Source organism: Anticarsia gemmatalis, chromosome 23, assembly GCF_050436995.1.
Source record: "Anticarsia gemmatalis isolate Benzon Research Colony breed Stoneville strain chromosome 23, ilAntGemm2 primary, whole genome shotgun sequence".
NCBI classification, from domain to species: domain Eukaryota; kingdom Metazoa; phylum Arthropoda; class Insecta; order Lepidoptera; family Erebidae; genus Anticarsia; species Anticarsia gemmatalis.
The window spans coordinates 8,568,166-8,588,896 of record NC_134767.1 but is presented as its reverse complement, the minus strand read 5'-3'; the positions used below and the strand labels follow the sequence as shown (position 1 = coordinate 8,588,896).

The window sequence follows — 20,731 nt, the reverse complement described above, 5'->3', positions numbered from 1 at the left end:
TGTTTAATACCAATCTCAGCCGATCATGGACGGTAACTAAGCGAATAATTATTATAATAAAAAGCTTTCAAAGATATTCTGTAAACACATTATGTCTCAGTGGACAAGGGACTACAGTCATTAGTGGATTAGTAGGTTAAGGAAATAAGGTCATAAATTAACATTAATGGCACTTATTGTTCGAAGGAATTTACGTAACAAGAATATTGTGAAATATTCTTAAAAAATGTAAAGCAAAAGTTATAACGCGTATAACCATAACTCTTGTTTACCCCTCTACCAGGTAAAAAATAAAGGTGTAACGGAAATATTCACATAAAAGAGAACACGTCGCATGAAATAACTAACATCACAGATTTCGTCAACATTGTCGCTATTATATTTTTACGTACGCCTCGTCGCCCGCCGTAGATCGTATTTTTTCTGACGTTAAACGCGATTCCAAAGTGCTAATAAAATTTTCATAAACTTTTATTGCCCAATAAACCCCGTTGTTACATTGAGCGTTGTACATAACTGATTACCTTTAACCCTGAATGAGTTTAATTCCCATTCATGGGACCGGCTATTAAAGTAGGAAGGTTAAAGTGAAAATATCGTTTTAATGGAGCAATTAAAAATAAAATGATACCTCAATTTGGGTGTTACGTTATTTTAATTTAGCATTAATTATTACCTTCTTTTTTATCAAACCGTTTAGTCATATTATGTGATTTTAAGTCTCTAATATCGTTTCTTTAATGATTATGATTATAATTAAAATGTTACAAACATAATATACAAACTAATAGAATTTTATATAAATAAATTATAATACGCGATCTCAAACTTAAAGTTTTATTTTATCGTTAAAAAATAAAGCTAACAGAATATTATTATACCCATTTGAATGCAAGTCGAGCAATTCGGAACGCATTATATTCCGCAGCGAACGGCTGTTTGTACATTTTTGAAATGTTGGCACAACTGTCTTCATTCAATTTCAAACGGTTTTCGATCGTGTAGTGTTTTATGGCGTTTGTCAAACTTACAAAACTTTTATGAAAGTGGAGTTTATAATAGAATCATGTCAATATTTAATGAGTTATTGCCAAAACTGTGTGAAATATCTGACGCATTTACTAAAAACTTCAATGATGACCTCAAGGTAAAATAATAAATAGTAAAAATTGGTGCGAATGATGCATTGTGTTCGTTGGTTTAACGTTTCGAGTAAATAGTGTTTTTACTGTTCTAATAAAGTAATTAGTGTTGTGAGAGTGTTCCTTAGTGTCTTAAAGAGTTACGGAAGCTATTTATGTTGTGATTTACAGGCCGCGTTCGATTGTTTTGATAAATTCGAAGAGGAGTTTCAAAATGGACGTGGGAAGGCGCGGGATAAGACGCAGAAAGATAAAAACCCTATGACGACCCTTCAGAGTATTCACGAGGACGAGGGTAAGGAAATAGCCTGCATTATTTATTATTTGTAACCTTACTTTGACCAAACAACTTACATGAAACCAGTGTCCCTCAATACTCATAAAAATCTTAGTTCCAAGTTCAAAATTCACAAACAAATTGCTTTTGGTAACCACTGATGTGTATTTGAGCAGCTAAATTATATTTAGCGATTCAAATATTTGTTTTGAACATACTTATAAGATTTTTTTATTGGTTTTTAAATGAATTACCTATGATAACTTCTTCTTAAAACAATTTTATCAAACAATCAATGTTACTGTAAACTTGAAACTGAGAAACTGCAACTTGTTTAAAATTGTCATTTTATACAGTATAATACTGTTACTCTCACATTTCTGTTGCTTTGTATATAAAAACAGATATTTCGAGTATCTGTTCAGAGCCTGGCTGCTAATTTGTTTATATAAGAATGTGTTAAGAAATTGATAAATAAGTATGTTTATCAGTTGTTTGATTACCACAGTACAAGCTCTGATTATATTGGAATCGAAAGACTGTGTCTGTGTTGTCCAATTATATATATTATTGAAATTATTTATATTATTGCATGTTGTTGCTTTGATTTTGATAAAGTCAAATATTTGATCATGTATAAACATGTTTTAAAATTAAAGTTAATATCCTGTTTGAGTTGTCCTTGACTGTTTTTGTTAGCATATTGCCTTATGCAATATCATAATTTCTTTGTTAAAACATTACTACACTAGATTTAAATATGAATATCTCACACTTTAATCTTCACATTGTAAAATGATTATTTAGCAACTTGAAATAAAAGAAAGAATGAAATAAATATATAACAAGCAAATAACCAAATTAAATGTTTAAATTATTATCCAAATAGTTGTAATCAAAGTTAAATACACTTGTTGTGACATTTTTTTATCCTTTTAGTTCCATTCTAGTGGGACTTTTGATCCTATTTAGTCCATATCCATCTTTATCTAGACATTATTGAACATAATTTATTTATAAAATTAATCCCTAATAATCTTAAATATGTTTTAGATGAACCAACAAAGATATCAGACACAGACTCAACAAAACGGTCCAGCAACACAGATGCAAGTGGTCGCAGCTCCACCGAGAGCAACACCACAAGTAAATCACGGCGAGCGTCTAAGAAACGCAGCAAGAATGAGGTGGACGGCATGTCTAGCCCCGAACAGGATAAGAGACAGAAGAGAAATGCTTCTGTTAAAGCACAGAGTATTATTAGTAAACAGGTTAGTTCATAAAGTAGACTGTATGCCCATCAATATTGTGCACTTGTACTTAGCACCACAATTGTCTCCTCTTTGTTGAATAGCTTATGTATAATTTTAATAGGATATATCTAAGAATGTGTCAAACATTTGTATGGGTTTTGTGCTAGTGAGTCAAACCTATACAGTACTCATTACAGTGTCGTAAAACCCATTATTCTCAGTCTTCATTCACCTCATAAGTTAATTCATGTCCACAACTGAACTACTAGGATCATTTCATTCAATATTGAGGGGTGGTAAGACTTCCAAGAGGCTTCTAACAAAGTGCAGTGTAGGCTTGATAAAGTAATGTAAATATTCTTCCCAGGTGAATGTAAATCTAACCCAGAAACTGCGTCGCGAGGATAATGATAAGAAATCAACGGCATCACAACGCAAAGATGACGATAAGGAAAATACTGAACCACTGCTCAATATACAAAGTAAGTGTTAACATTACATAAAACTATACATTAATCACACATCTCTCTTATTTATTTATTATTTATTTATACAGGGTGTCCCAAAACTCAACGATAATCCGAGACAGGGTGAAAGGCCAAGTCATACCGGCTATAGGAAAAATAAAAAAAAAATCCATATTCACTTAGTTCAGCAGTAATAGACATTTTTCAAAAAAGTTGAAATTCCACACTCTTGGTCGCATTTTCAAGACCTGTGATCACCAATGTCACAATTTCGCTGTGTATTTTTGAATTTCGTGATCTTAATTAAATATGCTATTAATCGTATAACAAATTAATGCACAAAACATTGTTAATTCAATAAAAAAAGTTAAGTTTTAGTGAGTCATCTTTCTCAAAAATATCGTTAGTCAACTTTGACGCTTCATACTGAAAAAAAAATGTACTATACTACCCTTGGCAAGTTATTTCAAAAGTTGGCGCATGTAATCAAGATTTCAAAACGGTATAATACTTGCCACTTTTCTTGCCATTACAAATGTTATTTTTATTTGAACGAAGAGTATCCTCGCAAATGGATCGGACGCAGTGGTACAATTTTATGGCATCCTCGTTCTCCCGATCTAAATCTAGTAGATATTTTTTACTGGGAATGCATAAAAGAAAAAGTCTTTTCAAAATCAATACAAAATCTATCAGAACTTAGCCAGAAAATTGACACAGCGTCAGAAGAAATAAATGCAAGGAATTTTGCTTGACTGGTGAAAAAATCTTTTGTACGCCGCCGCGCCGTTGCAGAGCCTGTATTCGTGCCAGAGGAAAGCAATTATTTTTAGTAAAGAGGTTATTGAGTCAGTCCATAACAAATATTTAATGTAATAAACATAATAGGTTATAATAATTAAAAAAAAAACAATGAACGAACCATCGATCTTATTTAATTATTCTCCTTAAACTAAAGTTATTCCGAATTGTTTTCCTCTAGCATGAATTCAGGCTCTGCAACGCCTTACAAAAGACATTTGCACCAGTCAATCAAAATTCCTTGCATTTATTTCCTTTGACGCTGTGTCATTTTTCTGGCTAAGTTCTGATAGATTTTGTATTGATTTCGAATAAACTTTTTCTTTTATGCATTCCCAGTAAAAAATATCTACTGGATTTAGATCGGGAGAACGAGGATGTCATAAAATTGTACCACTGCGTCCGATCCATTTGCGAGGATACTCTTCGTTCAAATAAAAATAACATTTTTAATGGCAAGAAAAGTGGCAAGTATTATACCGTTTTGAAATCTTGATTACATGCGCCAACTTTTGAAATAACTTGCCAAGGGTAGTGTAGTACATTTTTTTTTCAGTATGAAGCGTCAAAGTTGACTAACGATATTTTTGAGAAAGATGACTCACTAAAACTTAACTTTTTTTATTGAATTAACAATGTTTTGTGCATTAATTTGTTATACGATTAATAGCATATTTAATTAAGATCACGAAATTCAAAAAAACACAGCGAAATTGTGACATTGGTGATCACAGGACTTGAAAATGCGACCAAGGGTGTGGAATTAAAACTTTTTTGAAAAATGTCTATTACTGCTGAACTAAGTGATACGGAATTTTTTTTTTATTTTTCCTATAGCCGGTATGACTTGGCCTTTCACCCTGTCTCGGATTATCGTTGAGTTTTGGGACACCCTGTATAATTAGAACAGCCAGGCCAATTACACTAATGACAAAGTAATACTAAAAACAAAAAAAAAAAACAATGTACATAAAAATTATTATAAAACAAAAAATCAGCCTTAAAAGATATTCTAGAAAATCTAATTTTAGATGGAAATTTTTATAAAAAAAAAATTCTGCTGTCCGTGGCTATTGCCTAATCGTGGATAATTACGCAGCTAACAATTTGATCTAAATATAAATAATACTGCAGTACAGAGTAATTATTTTTAAATGTCAACTAATACTAAACACAGAATCAATTTTAACCCAACAATTAGTTTCCAGCCACATTTAAATGTTGCTATGTGTTATTAACATTACATATTCCTTTTCCTAGTCAAAGAAGAGAAGATATCTCTCCCGCCGGAGCCAGAACCGATGGAGATGGAATCATTGCCACTGAACATTGAAGTCAAACAGGAACCCAATAAGGATGACATTGCGATGCCGCCGCCGGTCGCCCCTGTACCTAGTAAGTGCACTTCTTTCTATGAATAAGTTTGTAAACATTATAAAAACATATACACAGAGAAGACTATAGTCAACAAGACCAAAAACTGCTATTTGAGAATAACAAATGTCCTTTCATATGTATGAGTTACGAAGACACGCGTAATAGTCGAAGTATAGCGGCGATTACCTTAGAAAACATCTTAATCTTTTTTATTTTGTGACTAGCTGACCCGCGCAGCTTCGTTGCTACTTCGCTCCTGATGGTCGTAGCGTAATATTATACAGCCTATAGCCTTCCTCAATAAGTAGGCCATCCAAAATAATTTTTCTATTCACATCAGTAGTTCCTGATGATGTTATAATGTATACTTTATTTTGTTAGAACCACGCACCAAGGCAGTACCTAAAGAGAAGCCGGCTGAGGAGACTAGCGAGGAAGAGTCGACAGGCCGTCGTCGTACCACTAGAACTAAGAAACAGACTGACACTGCACCTGCGCCCGGTAAGTAAACTAATAATTTTATATCTATATTTGTGAGACTTGCAAAGTCATTTACAGCTATTCTATATAGCAAAATAAGCAAAGAAATAAGTCCAGTGATACTATTGGAATCGGGATTACAGAAGTCCCGTGTAAATGACTAAATCAGTGATTTTAGCCACTGGTTATTACTAAATAAAAAGAATAAAATAATAATAATAAAGCAAACCAAAATTTCAGGCTTATCCCAGAATCTAGCAAATTGTTGTGGCAAGTTAAAGCTTACTTTCCATTTACTATTATAAAATATATTTACGATATTTATTTATTCATTATGTTCTCTTATAACATAATGTTATTTTCAACAGTACCAGCATCGCGCTCCACTCGCGCAAGTTCCCGCGCTAGCTCCCGCGCTACTAAACAGACTGATGCCGAGGAAATGGCACCGCCTCCCGCCGATGCCAGACCTAAACGAACCAGGGCTAAAAAGGTATAGTTTTCAGTATTAGGTAGCTGTTTTTACTACGATTTTAGACGAATAAAAAGAGTTTCTTGCTACTCTAAAGTAGTTGCCAATTATCTAAGACTATTGGTAAAGCCGCCCGCGTCACCCGTCTTTTAAAAGATTCGTGAAAAAAGTAAGTGTTTTAAGTTAGACAGTAAAATTACCAATATGAAAAAACTTATTGAAAAAACATGTCCATCTCCCTTTGTTAATAAAAATATACTAATAATTATGGTTTATTTCAGAAAGTTTCGGAGCCTCCTAACCCTGAACCTGAAAAGGAGACCACACAATCATCTGTTGAAAGTGGATTAGGTAAGTTATTTTAAATTATATCAACATAAACCATAACATAATATCATTACCTACATTTATAAAATTGCTTATAATCGGCACCGCTTGGTCTTGCCTCAGATTTCGTAAATTTGATAATTTATTTTTCTTTACAGCTTCGCCGGCAGAGAAACCAAGACCCAAGAGAACTAGAAGAGCACAAAAGGCTGCGTAAGTTATGATATATTTACTTTGACTATGTGTATAAAATCGATATTCGCCATAATACTAAATACATTGAGGGACCTTTATCCCCATAAAAATCCATAATTTTAATGTAAATATTTAGATCTAGAAGTCTAGTATTTTATATTTCTATCTGGCGTTTATTCCTATGCTCTTTTATATTTTACGTCCTAAAATCCCAACAAAACCTTTATCTTTACAGCGAAAAAGCGGAACAGAAACCCGAAGAAGAACCAATAATATCACCAAAAGAAGAACGTATATCCAAACCTGACGTCTCCTCACCCATCTTAAAACCGAAAGAGCCCAAGAAACACATTGACAAGAGTAAAATCGACCTTGTGTCTGAGACCATAAGGTCGGATGATGTAGATGCGCTGGACAAGACGAGAGTGATTGGGAACGCTAGTGAGATGGATAAAACTATGGTGTTGCCTAATGGGATGTATAGTCATGCGCCGGTCACGCCTAAGAATGTCGTAAGTAGACAATATACAAATAACAGTGTTACCCAGTAGTCATCGGCTTGAAAGTCTGACATCCAGTCTCATCCCTGGTTTCTGAGAAAATTTAACAGTAGTTTATCTATTCAATTGCGTTGTTTTTTTTGTATGAGTTTTGACACTTGAATAGATAAACTACCGCTATATGTACCTCAGAAACCGGGGGACACCGATTGGTATCGTGTTATAACCCAGGTAAATGGATTTTGGAGGTCCGATAGGCAGTCGCTTTATGTAAAACACTGGTATTAAATACACCTAGTAAGACTGAAAACTGACGCCTACATAGAATAAAAGCTAGGCCGATGGCGATGATTTTTGTTGACTGCAGTCTGAGCCTATCGAGGTTGCGGGTTCGATTCCCGAGTCCAACAATGCTATGGGGTTGTTTCCGAATCACGCTTACATTGTGTTTCTTTACACCTATTGTGGCATGTTTTCATATCTTTTATATAAAAATTGGTCTAGCTATTATACTTTGACTGCTTTGGGGACAGTAATAATAAAGCTTAATATATTTACTTGTTTCAGAGTTTAACGCTTTCCTGGGTCAATTCTTGTGTCATTTTTGTCACATTACAACCCTTTTATATTTTCACAGCGCGCCATGAATGAGACAGTGGTGATAGAAGCTGCGACGAGAGAGACGATCGTGTTGGACAAACCACAGAACGCTATCATGGATGCCACCGTCGTCATTGATAAAGGTTTGTTTTTATATTTGTTTTTATAATATTACTTGTAGTATTTTTCTATTAAAACGTAACTCTCGCTTGGATAGCACGGCGGACTTGATGGTGGTCTCTTATTGTGAGAGAACTCCCGCGCCTACTAATGGGATCAATTAACATTTTATCCGGCCTTACATACACAGAATCACATCTTGTTCAAGAAAGCAGTCTAAAAACATCCTCTGGCAGGCATCTTTCCATATATGCTTTCTGATTCCGAGTATTTTACACCTCCCCTTTTAAAAGAAAATCATCTACTTGCGGTATTCTAATGTTTATCATTATTTACAGAACCGCGAGCACAAAACGTGACGGACGATAACTCTCTTTTGACTGACGACAGTGATACAATGGAGATGCACACACCGCCCAAACAGGAACCACCCAAACTACTACCCACGTAAGTACAAAGATGATTAATTTATTTTTAAAATTGTTGTATTAATTACATCTTCTTAGTTAGTTAATATGCAGTTCAACGATTATTTTGGTTTATAAGCTTGAAGATGGTTCATGAATGTGAGCTTACAACCCACACACGGTCATTTGATTCCAAACTATACAAAATATTTCAGATCTGCAGTGAAAGAGAAGGTACAACAATTTGAGGAGTTGGCGACGCGAGTCACTAGAACTAAAACAAGAGCTATGGCGAAGAAGGTAAACCATCACTTCTTCTTTTTCTATATTACAAGCTGACCCGGCAAACGATGTTTTGCCATAAAAATTAAAAAAAAAAGTGTCACTTAGGGGCATGAAAATAGATGTTTGCCGATTATCAGTCCTACTCAATATGTTCACAAAATTTCATGAGAATCGGTCAAGCCGTTTCGGAGGAGTACGGTAACGTAAACTGTGACGCGAGAATTTTATATATTAGATTTCATTGCCAATACTTTTTATTAATTTCCTATTTTTGTAAACTGATTAGCTCTTTGTAACTAAGAAACTTCCCACATTCTATATGTGTTGGTAATTTTATCAATTTTTTACAGGAGGAAACCCCAGAAACTCACACGCCCCCCGACAAGATCGTCAAGCCAGTGCTATCCGTCGAAACACTCAACAAAATGAATAATATGATATTTAACGGAAAACAGGTAAGTTTAGCCTAGGAATGCGTTACTTCACTACTAGCCAAGACACGCTTTTTTACTAAGATTTAGTTCTTGCAGAAATTACAGTGCTTTCAATTTTCTATAGTAATTGGTACTCCATGATATCTGATAGATTCTTGTTCAATGGTTTTCTCAGCAAGTTCAAAATGGAAATGGTATTCAGTGGGATTAAAACGCTATTATTTTGTAATGCAGAAAAAAAATGTTTACGTACACAGATTGTTCGTATTTATAATTTAGATTTATAGAAGTTAGTTTCTCTACTACCAACTAACCATCTTATTCATAAACACACTATAAACCTATTTTAGTTAAAAAACTACTATAGTACGTTTTCTCTTTTTCATTCTGCTAAGGAGAGAAAGAAACAAAACTATAAGCCTTTCATAACTTCATATATTACTATGAATAAGAGGGTAAATGTTTTTCTACTCACAGATCTCAAGTTCAGCAACAAAACCTCGCTCAAACATTCCTACCGCCAAGCCCGTAGTTCCCGCGTCCACGTCCAAGCTCAGCGGGATCAACCGAGCGCGGGAGGAGGCCGAGGCTAAGAGGGAGAAGGAAGACGCTAGGAAGAAGAAGGAGGCTATGCTTGAGGCTAAACGGGAGCTGCATAAGAGGTAAGAATCTTTTTTATGAATTTATATGTGTTAGTACGTAGTTTTTGTAGGATCGTTAGGTCCTATTGTCGTTACGGTAGTGGGACAAAAACATTTTCTTTGTCCTAGGAAAAAGATTTGGGATAGGTGAAATTTTGATAGTGAACACTATCAAACTATCAATTTATGAACATTCATTATTATGTTAATCACACAGTATTCTGTGTGATTTACAAAATGCACTAAGATAAGAGTCGTCAAATTTAACAGCTTTCACAAACTACTAAGTATTTGATGTGCTTGCTAGGATTAGTCCATTATCTTTTTGATATTATTCATGGGTAATTGGTGGGGTATCACTGTTTAAAAGGATAGTGCCATGTTGTAAACAATAGTTTTATTAATGTGTACAGGAAGCGTGAGGAGAAGATGGCGGCAGCGGCCGCGGCTCGTGAAGCTGCGGAACGAGAGCGGCGCGCCGCCATGGAGCTGGCGGCGCGGGAGAGGATGGAGAAGCAGGCACATGCTGACCAGGGGAAGCTGGAGCGACAGAGAGAGGCTGAGAGGGTACGGGGCATATATCACTTCCTGAGGACTTTGTACTTGAACAACATCTCCAAAATTCAAAGGGATTGCAATTTTCTTTCAAATTAAAATCTATCTTACTGAAAAACAATTATTACGTGGGACGTCACGACGATCACAATTGCACTCATCATCATACAGCAATCCAAGCAAATAATAATAAACAATAGATTTAATGAAATATTAATTCTATTCATTGGCTTGGGAAAACTTGTACTAATGTTATAACATTTAAAATGTTCACAGTGGTATTCTGTCACAAAGTCAACCTACTCCATTTTCTCTACTGAATTTGCAAATTTTCATGTATTATAGAAAAAAGCGGAGCTAGCACGTAAAGTAGCGGAGACAGAGGAGCGTCGCCGCGCCGAGGAGCACGCCAGACAACAACGACTGGCCGAGGAACAGAGACGAGCTGATGAGGCGCGGAGGAAACAGCTGGAGGAAGCTGCGGCGTGAGTATACATTATATTGTTATCATACCTTGGCAATAGCCTCGCACCCTGTTACTTAAGACCAACGTTGTTAATGGCGAAACGTTAGAAACTCCACTCATAATTCGTATTTATAGAAAAACTAGCTGACCCGGCAAACATTGTTCTGCCATATAATATTTATAAAAAATATAGGGTATGAAAAATAGATGTTGGCCGATTCTCAGACCTACTCAATATACTCACAATTTCATGAGAATCGGTTAAGCCGTTGCGAATGAGTATGGTAGCTAACATTGTGATATGGAAATTTTATATACATATAAGATTATTGATAGATTCGCACGTTTTATTAAATAAATATAAATTACGGCTATAGTGTGACAATATTTTACAGCATGAAGAAAGAGGCGGCGATAATGGCGAAGGAGATAGAAAAGAGACAAAAAGAATACATTGAGAAGCAGAAACTAAAACAAAGAATCGAAGATAAAAGTAAGTATGCACTGATAAATATTCCTCATACTGTGTACGAAACTTTAACAAGTTATGTTATATTATGTATAGGATGCTATCGAAGACTAACTAACCGTTTTTTATTTGTAGCTGATTGGTAAAATCACAATAATTTCTACACCATTGTGTCCTTAAATTGATTAATATACTTTTCTGAACAAAAAGTACCCTTATGAAGTCGTTTTCGCGGCTTTCTTAATTCTTTTTTAATATCGCCCTTAACATAGTTTTCCAAAATATCATGTCAATAAGGTTGTTTTCAAAATACGTGCAGTTCTCGGATCTCTTCTTGCTTCAATAGGACAAATAGTTATTTTATGTACACTTTTCACTTTCAGGTCACACGCCGCTTAAAACGCCTGGTACTAGTGGATGGCACGGCTCGGCGTTAGAGCCTGCGTACATGGCGGACGGCTTCCAATACCTCAATAGTGATGAAGATGAGGAACCTGTGGAACGACCAGTACCTGATTGGAGTACTTCTAAGGTAATATACTAAAAACAAATATTATGATGAAAATTGTAATATTTTGTATCTTTTAGAATTTTGTTTTGAAGAATTACATGTCTATTTGTATTATATGGCTTTATTATAGTTTAATTATTTGTTTAGTTTAGAAGCAAGGTTGTAATTTTTTTGGGGAGCGTAATAATCCTGGTTTTAAGGGCATTTCGGTTGCAATCATATAAAAATATTATCTGGGTAAAGGTTTATCACATTTTTATGTTCGTGGTTAATTTTTCAAACTAAGTTTTTGGGTCTGTGGCTTGGCAATAGTCGGCCAAAAAAAAAATCTTCTCAAATGTTCGCACTTACACATTGTCATTCCTATGATTTTGTCAATTATGTCGTAATTCGCACGTTTGTAACGTTGAGTATAACTCTACAATTGTCCCGCAGGCCCGCAAGCAGCAGCTGTTCATCCAGAGCCAGGTGGGCGCGGGTCACGTGGACCGCCTGTTCAGCGTGCGGGTCCACTCCCCGGACCTGCGCGACATCTTCCCCAACATCGAGCGCGCCAGGCTCAAGAGGACCTCCAGCGCCGTGTGGCGCACCCCGCCCTCCGCCAGGTTACCCGCTGTTACTGAGTGATAAGGACACGGTAAGGGGAACTTGGTGCTATCTATCTATTGAATAGTCTAAGTATACCGCTGTTACTGAGTGATGCACTACGGTGATGCACTGTATGTCTGTTGAATAGTCTAGGTATATGGTAAACTGTACGCATTAACAGGCTGTTTGCTTGACGTGTGAGCTCAATGAAGTCTATTCGGCAAAGTCGTCTTTGTTAGTAAAAGAAGCTGAAATAATAATTTTAAGAAAAAAATTGCCGACATCAAGTCGTCATCGTGTGTCGGCAGATCGGCAACTGTCGACAACTTTACTACATATGTAGACTTCTTTACTGACTTAATGATTAGTGGCTAATAATAATTACTTGCCAGTCATTTATACGACTCTATTTGAACTGAAAAAGAAATATAGCACATAAAAGTTAAGCTTTATAATTAAAATTCATACAAGACCATGTCAAATATACACCTTTTTTAACATCTCAGGAACTTATGATCGTCTTATTTGCAGGTAACAAACTGGCTGAATCATATAGTCGCGGGCGGCGTTTGTAAATACAATGTAATATTACAATCTATTATGTAATCTACGACTGTTTGTATTTGTATGGGTTATACAACCCGAGATGTTTCAACTAAGTCCACTACATTACATCACTTGTTTGAAAACAACGACTTTGATCACTATTAACCCTTTTACCGATACGGTCGGCTATACTCAGCAAATTAGAAAGTGCTCATGACGCTTTCATCGGCAAATGTGGACAAAAATGCGTCGTGAGCAGGTTCTGATTTGTCGAGTATAGTCGACCGTGGCGATCAAAGGGTAAAAACAATATTATCAGAACAATTTTTTATAAAAAAATTGCAGTACAGTACCATTTGCGCAGCTGCACCCAACCTGCTGCTATTTAACCGTCGTTGTGTTATTAAAACTCGGAATGAGTTTCATGACTGAAATAACAGTTAATTTTGCTGCTCACCCATATCAATTTGGGACCTAATATAATTAGCTGAATATGTAAAAATACCCCTCTTTCCCCTATAACTTACCCAACTTTCTTATGTTAAATCCATACAGCAGTTACTTTTTGAATAGCAACAAAAATAAACGTATAACATCAAGTAACATACCTAACAAGAAATGACTTTTTTGGTTATCAAATGTTGCCTAACATTTAGAATCATTGCTTTACTAAAAGTAACTGCAGTTTGGCTGCACATTTAGTAAATATGGACTGCTTGTCTATAGCCTCGCTTAGAAATAGAAAAATAAAGTAGTAGATTAAAATTAACTTAATAATACAATGCAAACAGGTTTTAAACGCGATGTAAGTTTACCTTATTTATTATACGACGTTTTGGCTGAGTTACGTTGTTCTAAGGCGGACTGATCTACTTGAGCTTGTCTCCTTATAACGCGAGCTTTTACGCCTACCCTCGTTTGGTATTAACAATTTTTTATTCTACGAAATTCGATGTAAGGTGGCCGAAACGTCGGGTAGCAAAAAGGTAAAATTTTAAGTTTTCATCGTATTTAATACCCGTTTGCATTATGTTGTAACGTAATTAATATAGATAAATAGTTATAATATATGAAGTTTTTAATCGTTTTTATTGCAATTTTATTTGTTAAGCCATGATTTTAATGTTTCATTTGCAATGCATGCAGTGTGTTGAATTGTAATACAAAAAATAGCCAATTAGATTCTTTGAACACCAAAATATTTTACTGCCAAGACGTTTTAGCACTACTACAGAAACCAGGGATTGATTCTGGATTTTTGAGGGCCAGTTTCCATAAGGTATCTTCAAATATGGATAGGCCGTATAAATACGAAAAAAATCTTGAGAATTACTAGGCAATCTATACAATATTTCTTACAACAGTTGTTTATTATTTCGATAGGCCTAGTTATAACTGAAGATATAGTATTGAAACTGGTTGTAATATTGGGTTTTGGGTCTATACTAATTGCAACAATAATTACATGGGGACATTGCATGTCAGAAAATGTATATTATTTCATCTACTTTTACTGAGATACAGACTTCCATCTTCTGATTTAAGGTACCACACCAATCTTTCGGTGATTTAAAACACGCCAGTTTACTCTGTGTATCTAAATATAGCAAGATAATCCGAAACTCCTTGTCTAGCCCCCGGTTTCTAAGTACATTTAGCGGTAGTTTATCAATTCAATAGCGTTAAAACTCATACAAAAAAACGCTATTGAATTGATAAACTACCGCTAAATGTACTCAGAAACCGGGGGCTAGACAAGGAGTGTGGGCGACGGAACAGAAAGACGCCGTTGTTACAGACATGAAGTTATCTGGCGTTTACTATAAATATCGAACTTATTTTTTACTACATGGATTGACTGATTGGTTGGATACCTATATTGAATGTCTTTCGAAAAAACTTTGTGTATGCTCTGATTAGTGCAGTTTTGTCTTTCTCACTCATATACAATTTTATAATTGACTTCGTCCGCCACCTTAATTTTCCCATTATGCTTTCCCGGGGTGAAAAGTAGCCTATGTCCTTTCTCGGGTATCAAAATATCTCAATATCAAATTTCATGCAAATTGGTTCAGTAGTTTAGACGTGATTGAGTAACAGACAGACAGACAGAGTTACTTTCACATTTATAATATTAGTATGGATTGAAAATGACAAAACACGTACTAGTCAGAGCTTATGCTACGTTTATTTGTAAGACAGTATGTCTATAACATAGTATTATGGTTTTCTTTTGTAAATATTTTTATGTTGTTGATACCAAAATATCTTAATCATGTACGTGACGTGTTTCACCTGTTTTTAGAATAATTTTTAACGTTAAGACTGCTATGGATTTTGATTGTAAGTTAAAATAAAATTTACAGTGAGTACTTGAGTTTTTGTTTGTACAACCATACAGATCGTATCTATCATCGTTTTCAGGAACAAGGGCTGATCCAAAGTTTATTTTTGTGGAACTTGGGCAAGGCCAAGCCATAACGATTCATAATCAATTATTAATATCTAGAATGTGAAAGCAGACAGACAGTCCTCCCGCCTCCTCCTCACGTCCTGGACCAACCGCTTTCTGAAGTACTATCTGACGGTATACTTATTTGGCCCCATCTCTGATATAACGACAGTACTTTACCCAAAGGGTATCTTACCACACTATGTTCACAGATCAAGTCAATCTTTCTGTTTACATACTACTTTCAATCAACAGACAACGTACTTGTCTTGTTCTGTTGCTGTAGTTACTACAACTGTCAGTTTCTGATTTACCTATACTAAAAGCTATGGAGTTACTAGGATACCAACTAAATAAAAGATCAAAATAATCTATAACTGTAACTTTATTGCTACCACTGTATCCTTACACGACGATATTTCACATACGTCAACCATGGAATAGATCATAGTCCCGCGTCACAGTGAAAGGTGTTGAAGCCAGTGAAGCGATATTTGCGTGAGTTTCCACCGAAACGCAGAACACCAGATCAGGAATGTCGGCATCGTATTTTAATTTCCATTTGAATATATTGAAACTGTCACAATAAATATTTTGAACAACTACATCGTTTTGATGAGAATCAGACCAAATCTTCTGTCAAATTTGAAATAAGAACCCGCCATTTTGGCAGCTACGTTCGGATACATGAACCAATTTTTTTCTTTTTTGTAGATAATACATAAATAAAATATCGAAATAATAATAGAATCCCAGCAAAACGATTATGTATTTGGATTTTAATCAAGAGCGGCAGCACCAGAGATAATTTCGATAAGTTCCCTGGTGATGACGGCTTGGCGGGTCCTGTTGAAGGTGAGAGTGAGTTTGTCAATCATCTCTCCGGCGTTCTTGGAGGCGTTGTCCATGGCCGTCATACGGGACGACTGCTCGGAGCAAGCGCCTTCCTTCAGGGCGTAGAACAGCATGGAGCACAGCGAGAACTCCATGTAGGACTGGATCACGTCGGCGTCGAGGGAGTCGTAGGTCGCGAGTTTGGGGGCAGACTGTGGAACAACATATTCTATTAATATGGCAGAAATGCTATGTTTCGTTTAATCCGATATTGCGTGTAATGAGACATCTGTTTGATACAAAAAGTTTCATATCAATTGATGTAAAAGTAACCTCTTCCAAAACAGAAAAAGAAGGTAAAAGGTAGTTTGCTTCAAAGAGGTCGGATAGGTGTACGATTTATTTTATAGGCAATGGGCGAAACCAAGTATGAAACCCTTTAACATGTTCTCTATTACCATAGAAGCAAAATTTTTAAAACTTATTATTAATAGATAGTTACCTCAACAGCCTTCTGGCTGAAAAGCGGCAAGTCGGACTGTTCGTAGGACACGACAGACTTGAACTTGTTGTATACGATCTTGCCGGAGCCGAACTCGTAGCCAGAGTTCAAGATAGCGCCGGTGATCTTAGCCGCGTCCAGGAAAGTGGGCGGCAGACGACCGATCTGACGAAATAAAATGTGAATTTAATCAGTGTCCACAATGCTAGAAAGCAAATCTTTGAATTCTAGGGTGATTTTATTTAATTATTTGCTGAATTGCTCTCAAAAGTTTGGAAAGCCATTGTGAAAAAAAGATTGATATCTTAGAGTAGCAAATGTGATAGTCTTGAAAAATAAAAGATTATTTTATTTCTAGATGACATATTTCTTGCCATTTTTTTCTTTTAAACTTAGTTAATAAATGCTTATCAGAGATTGAAAAACATAGCTTAATTTTTTTTGTAAAATTAAACTTTTCATTTTTGAATGTCCTCTGCGTCGCAAGTTATTAGCCACTTATTTCCATTTCTATTCTACATAGTTTATCATATAGAACATATAATCCTCACCTCATTGCACACACCGATGATGTGCTTGCCGTACAGACGCTGAAGGATACCGCGAGACTTGTCACCCACGCAGATCACCTTGATGTTCTCCGCACCAGGCTCGCCCAGACGGTTGCGGATCACCTTGGACACACCAGTGTGTACCGCACCACAGAGACCTGGGTAATAGATTCTTTATTAAAAACTGATATGACATACTTTTAAATTCTAGTTGAATCTAAATCTTTTCAAATATTATTATTTTTGGTCTATTCATTGCTAGTCTATGATTTTTTTCACCCTGCTGAACTATGGTCTACTATTAATAATATTGTTGCTCAAAAGCTAAATGTCTTACTAGATATAGAAACTAGGACCCAATGATCAGCAGCATAAACCGCTTAGACCATATTATGTCACCTACGTCAGAACTACCATAAATTACGTTATATTTAGTCTCTGATAAATCCGAAATTCATAAAGAATAAATGATAAACATACCCCTGTCAGAGGTCATGGCCACGTACAACTGCTTCGGCTCGTCTTCAGGTACGGCAACCTAACAAACATTGCAAACACAACTTCACATATAGAAGTATTTGAACACAATTTGTATTATAATTCAACTCAAGTTAAAAATTAGGTGATCATACCTCGGCCCTCTCGTAGAACTGCACGGCACCCTCGCCGTACGGGCGAGCGGCTTTCAGGTCACGCTCAGCACGAGTATATCTGTGAAAAAGATAAGGTACTTATTAACAAATACTAAGGCTGTATTAATAGACTAGTATGAACTTCAAAAAGCTTTAAGAATCCAAACTAATATGGGATTTAAAAACTGTGATTCCTTCTGACTCTATTATAAGGATATATTATGTTTTATCAAATACATAATTTTGTAGACAGTCTAGCTATTAACATTTTTTTTTAAGTTTTTATATCATCTGTAGTTACTATCGTAATGCAAAATTTTTTAGGTGTCCATTTTCCAACTTCCAACATTCATACTATTATTTTATGCTTTTATGGCTTAACTGCTGTGTAGATTTTGAAGAATTCTAGCATTGAAACCGTTGACCAGTAGGCTGATCTTTGGTCTTCACTATCTCTAAATCGTATGCATACTATATTATAGGATTTGTTTCAATCAATATCTGCCAAAGTATTCATTGAAATTAAATGCCAAGAATGAACTATACATAATAATTATTATGAAATTGCAGTAGGTGTTGGTGTACCAATAAACTCAATTCTAATAACTTGTGCCCCCTTTCAGGCATCAATATTAATGTTTGATCAGAAAATCAATGAGGATACATGTTCAGTTTCAAAATGGACAGACAGGATAAGAAATAGTAAGAATAGAATTATGAAAATGAAAATATTAAATAAATAAAGTTTCTTTAGCATTAACATCAGTAGAAACTGTTAAGAATCAATATGATTTCAATTATTGAAGATTTTCAATGTCAATGAAACAACTTATAGTCTAATGCAATTGAGAGCAAGTATTCCAAATTCAAACATTGAAGGTAGACCTTTTTAATCTATATCAAAAACAAGACAATTGCACTCACTTGGCAGCCGACACCATCTTCATGGATTGGGTAATCTTCTGGATGTTCTTTACGGACTTCAAACGAATGGAAATGGCTTTCAAAGTAGCCATATTCCTGTTCTGCTGGTGGTTGACCACCGCCACCACCTGGGTGCACACACCCGGCGCTGCACGACCCAACATTTTAGCGACTCTGCAATTAAAAACACAAAAATCAGATGATAGAAGTACAGGTTATGTCCTGAGATCCAAGTTATGTAAGAGCGTTACACTAGCCGACATTGAAACACTATTTATCATTTTACTGATACGCTTTTACGAAGGATAATGAAACTATTGTAAATATTCACGTTTAGTACGTATTTAGAATTAATTACTAACTTTTATGGGTAGGTTCTTAGGTCAAAATCACCACCAGCCGACGAAAAATGTCGCTGGCTGAAACGTTTTGTATGAGATGACAGAAAAAAATCGGGTGCAGCCATGAACGCAACGTTAACTTAAAATGTGATCAAAAATAAAATTTTGTAAGGTTAAAATAAATATTTATTTCCTCAGCACATGATTGAAATATTAGTTCTTACGAGACTTGAATTCGATTTTTATATGTATTGTTAAATATCTGAGTTCTCAATGTGTAAATACCACATTCTACGTATGTGCAAATACATTCTCAAGATGATTGTATAAATATTTATAATTATAAAAAAAATCTCTACAATTAATCGGAGAAGAATCATTTACGTTTCGTGGATTTGCGCGGTAAGTACAGTATCGTTGCTAAGATTAATTAATTATTTATATAATGAAATTCCTATAAAAACAAAAACTAAACGCAAATTAACGCAATACTGTCAATTTTGACAACTGACAGTCTACAAAATCACATTTTATTATCCGTCAAAATTAAGAAGGCTCAACTACGCCGTTAGAGTGATACAACTTGCTCATTCTTAATTTATCTTCATTATATATTATTTTACTCCTTTTGTGAACTACAGTCGTTTGTTTATTTCATCTTTTCGTTTCAATTAAAGTGCTACGAAAATGCCGGAACCTGATAAAACTGCGCCTGTTAACCCAGAACAGATCCCGGAACAGCCAACACGGGAAATAAGTCAGACGGACCACTTAAATAAGAAGTTATTGACTTCCCTGTTCAAGCGACTGGATGAAGGTGGTGACTCAACTTTATCACAAATGGTTGAAGACGACAATAAAACAGAAGATCACGAATGGGACGACTAGTATTTATCAAACTTAGTTTATAAGCTAATAAATAAGCATTCCTTATGAAATAAAATGTTTTTATAGTGATAATTTTGTTTTACTTTCCTGATTCTGAACTAATAATATGTCTGTTTACAAGTCGCAGTTTATACCATATAGAATAATAGAATAGGTACTGTCCTTGGAATTCTTGAGGATAATTAGTAAGTACGTAAGTTGTGGTTAGTCATTATTTTATTGTTGATGTCATACAGAACTATAGACATTCTCACTACTTATTTGTTTTGCATACATTTTTTCGACTTCTTGGTATTTTCTTGGGCAATAAGATTATTTTAAGGGTATTATGGTCAGTAATTTAAAAAAAATACAATAGAGTTTAGCCAGCCTGTTTATTTAGTATAATAATATGTGATGAATTATAGATTAGCTATAATTTTTAAGGGCTATTAAAATGGTGTGTATTTAATAAGATGAAGTGACAGTTAGACCTGTTAATTTCTTACTACCCCAGTGGTCTGCAAGAGTCGCCTACAATTATTGACTGGTTCAGTGAATGTTTGATTCTAATTGAGAGTGGATTGTTATTGCACATATTTAGTTTTATGTTAGCAAATGTAATTAATAATTATTCTACAGATATAGGGGATGGTCATCATGGACACAGGATACTCCATACATAGATAATCACCTCAGTGTGACTAATCAGAGC

General features: G+C 35.2%; 2 protein-coding genes across 2 annotated transcripts; one reads left to right on the top strand and one right to left on the bottom strand.

Moving 5' to 3' along the window:
• The first annotated feature begins 964 nt into the window (after positions 1–964).
• On the top strand, positions 965–15,283 carry Incenp (Inner centromere protein). Its single transcript, XM_076130082.1, has 21 exons — positions 965–1,147; positions 1,314–1,437; positions 2,473–2,690; positions 3,040–3,154; positions 5,201–5,335; positions 5,699–5,818; positions 6,166–6,290; positions 6,551–6,620; positions 6,755–6,809; positions 7,027–7,303; positions 7,929–8,034; positions 8,350–8,458; positions 8,634–8,718; positions 9,054–9,158; positions 9,615–9,799; positions 10,192–10,345; positions 10,679–10,818; positions 11,195–11,292; positions 11,652–11,800; positions 12,215–12,416; positions 12,899–15,283. The coding sequence occupies exons 1-20, from the start codon at positions 1,067–1,069 to the stop codon at positions 12,404–12,406; spliced, it is 2,643 nt and encodes an 880-aa protein (XP_075986197.1). The 5' UTR covers positions 965–1,066; the 3' UTR covers positions 12,407–12,416; positions 12,899–15,283.
• A 449-nt stretch (positions 15,284–15,732) lies between these two features.
• Positions 15,733–19,307, bottom strand: ATPsyngamma (ATP synthase, gamma subunit). The gene is made up of 7 exons (XM_076129881.1): positions 19,171–19,307; positions 18,809–18,982; positions 17,885–17,963; positions 17,733–17,790; positions 17,253–17,410; positions 16,702–16,866; positions 15,733–16,411 (listed from the first exon to the last, which is right to left on the bottom strand). The coding sequence occupies exons 2-7, from the start codon at positions 18,970–18,972 to the stop codon at positions 16,145–16,147; spliced, it is 891 nt and encodes a 296-aa protein (XP_075985996.1). The 5' UTR covers positions 18,973–18,982; positions 19,171–19,307; the 3' UTR covers positions 15,733–16,144.
• Between the last annotated feature and the right edge of the window lie 1,424 nt (positions 19,308–20,731).

What these genes read in the sequence shown, in the direction of transcription:
- ATPsyngamma (XM_076129881.1), bottom strand. Translation starts at nt 18,972, where the DNA reads ATGTTGGGTCGTGCAGCGCCGGGTGTGTGCACCCAGGTGGTGGCGGTG. An exon ending in AAGATGGTGTCGGCTGCCAA is followed by an intron (nt 17,964 to 18,808) that starts GTGAGTGCAATT and finishes TCTTTTTCACAG; the next exon opens with ATATACTCGTGCTGAGCGTG. An exon ending in TCAGCCAGAAGGCTGTTGAG is followed by an intron (nt 16,412 to 16,701) that starts GTAACTATCTAT and finishes GTTGTTCCACAG; the next exon opens with TCTGCCCCCAAACTCGCGAC.
- Incenp (XM_076130082.1), top strand. Translation starts at nt 1,067, where the DNA reads ATGTCAATATTTAATGAGTTATTGCCAAAACTGTGTGAAATATCTGAC. An exon ending in AGAAGAGCACAAAAGGCTGC is followed by an intron (nt 6,810 to 7,026) that starts GTAAGTTATGAT and finishes TTATCTTTACAG; the next exon opens with CGAAAAAGCGGAACAGAAAC. An exon ending in CACCGTCGTCATTGATAAAG is followed by an intron (nt 8,035 to 8,349) that starts GTTTGTTTTTAT and finishes CATTATTTACAG; the next exon opens with AACCGCGAGCACAAAACGTG.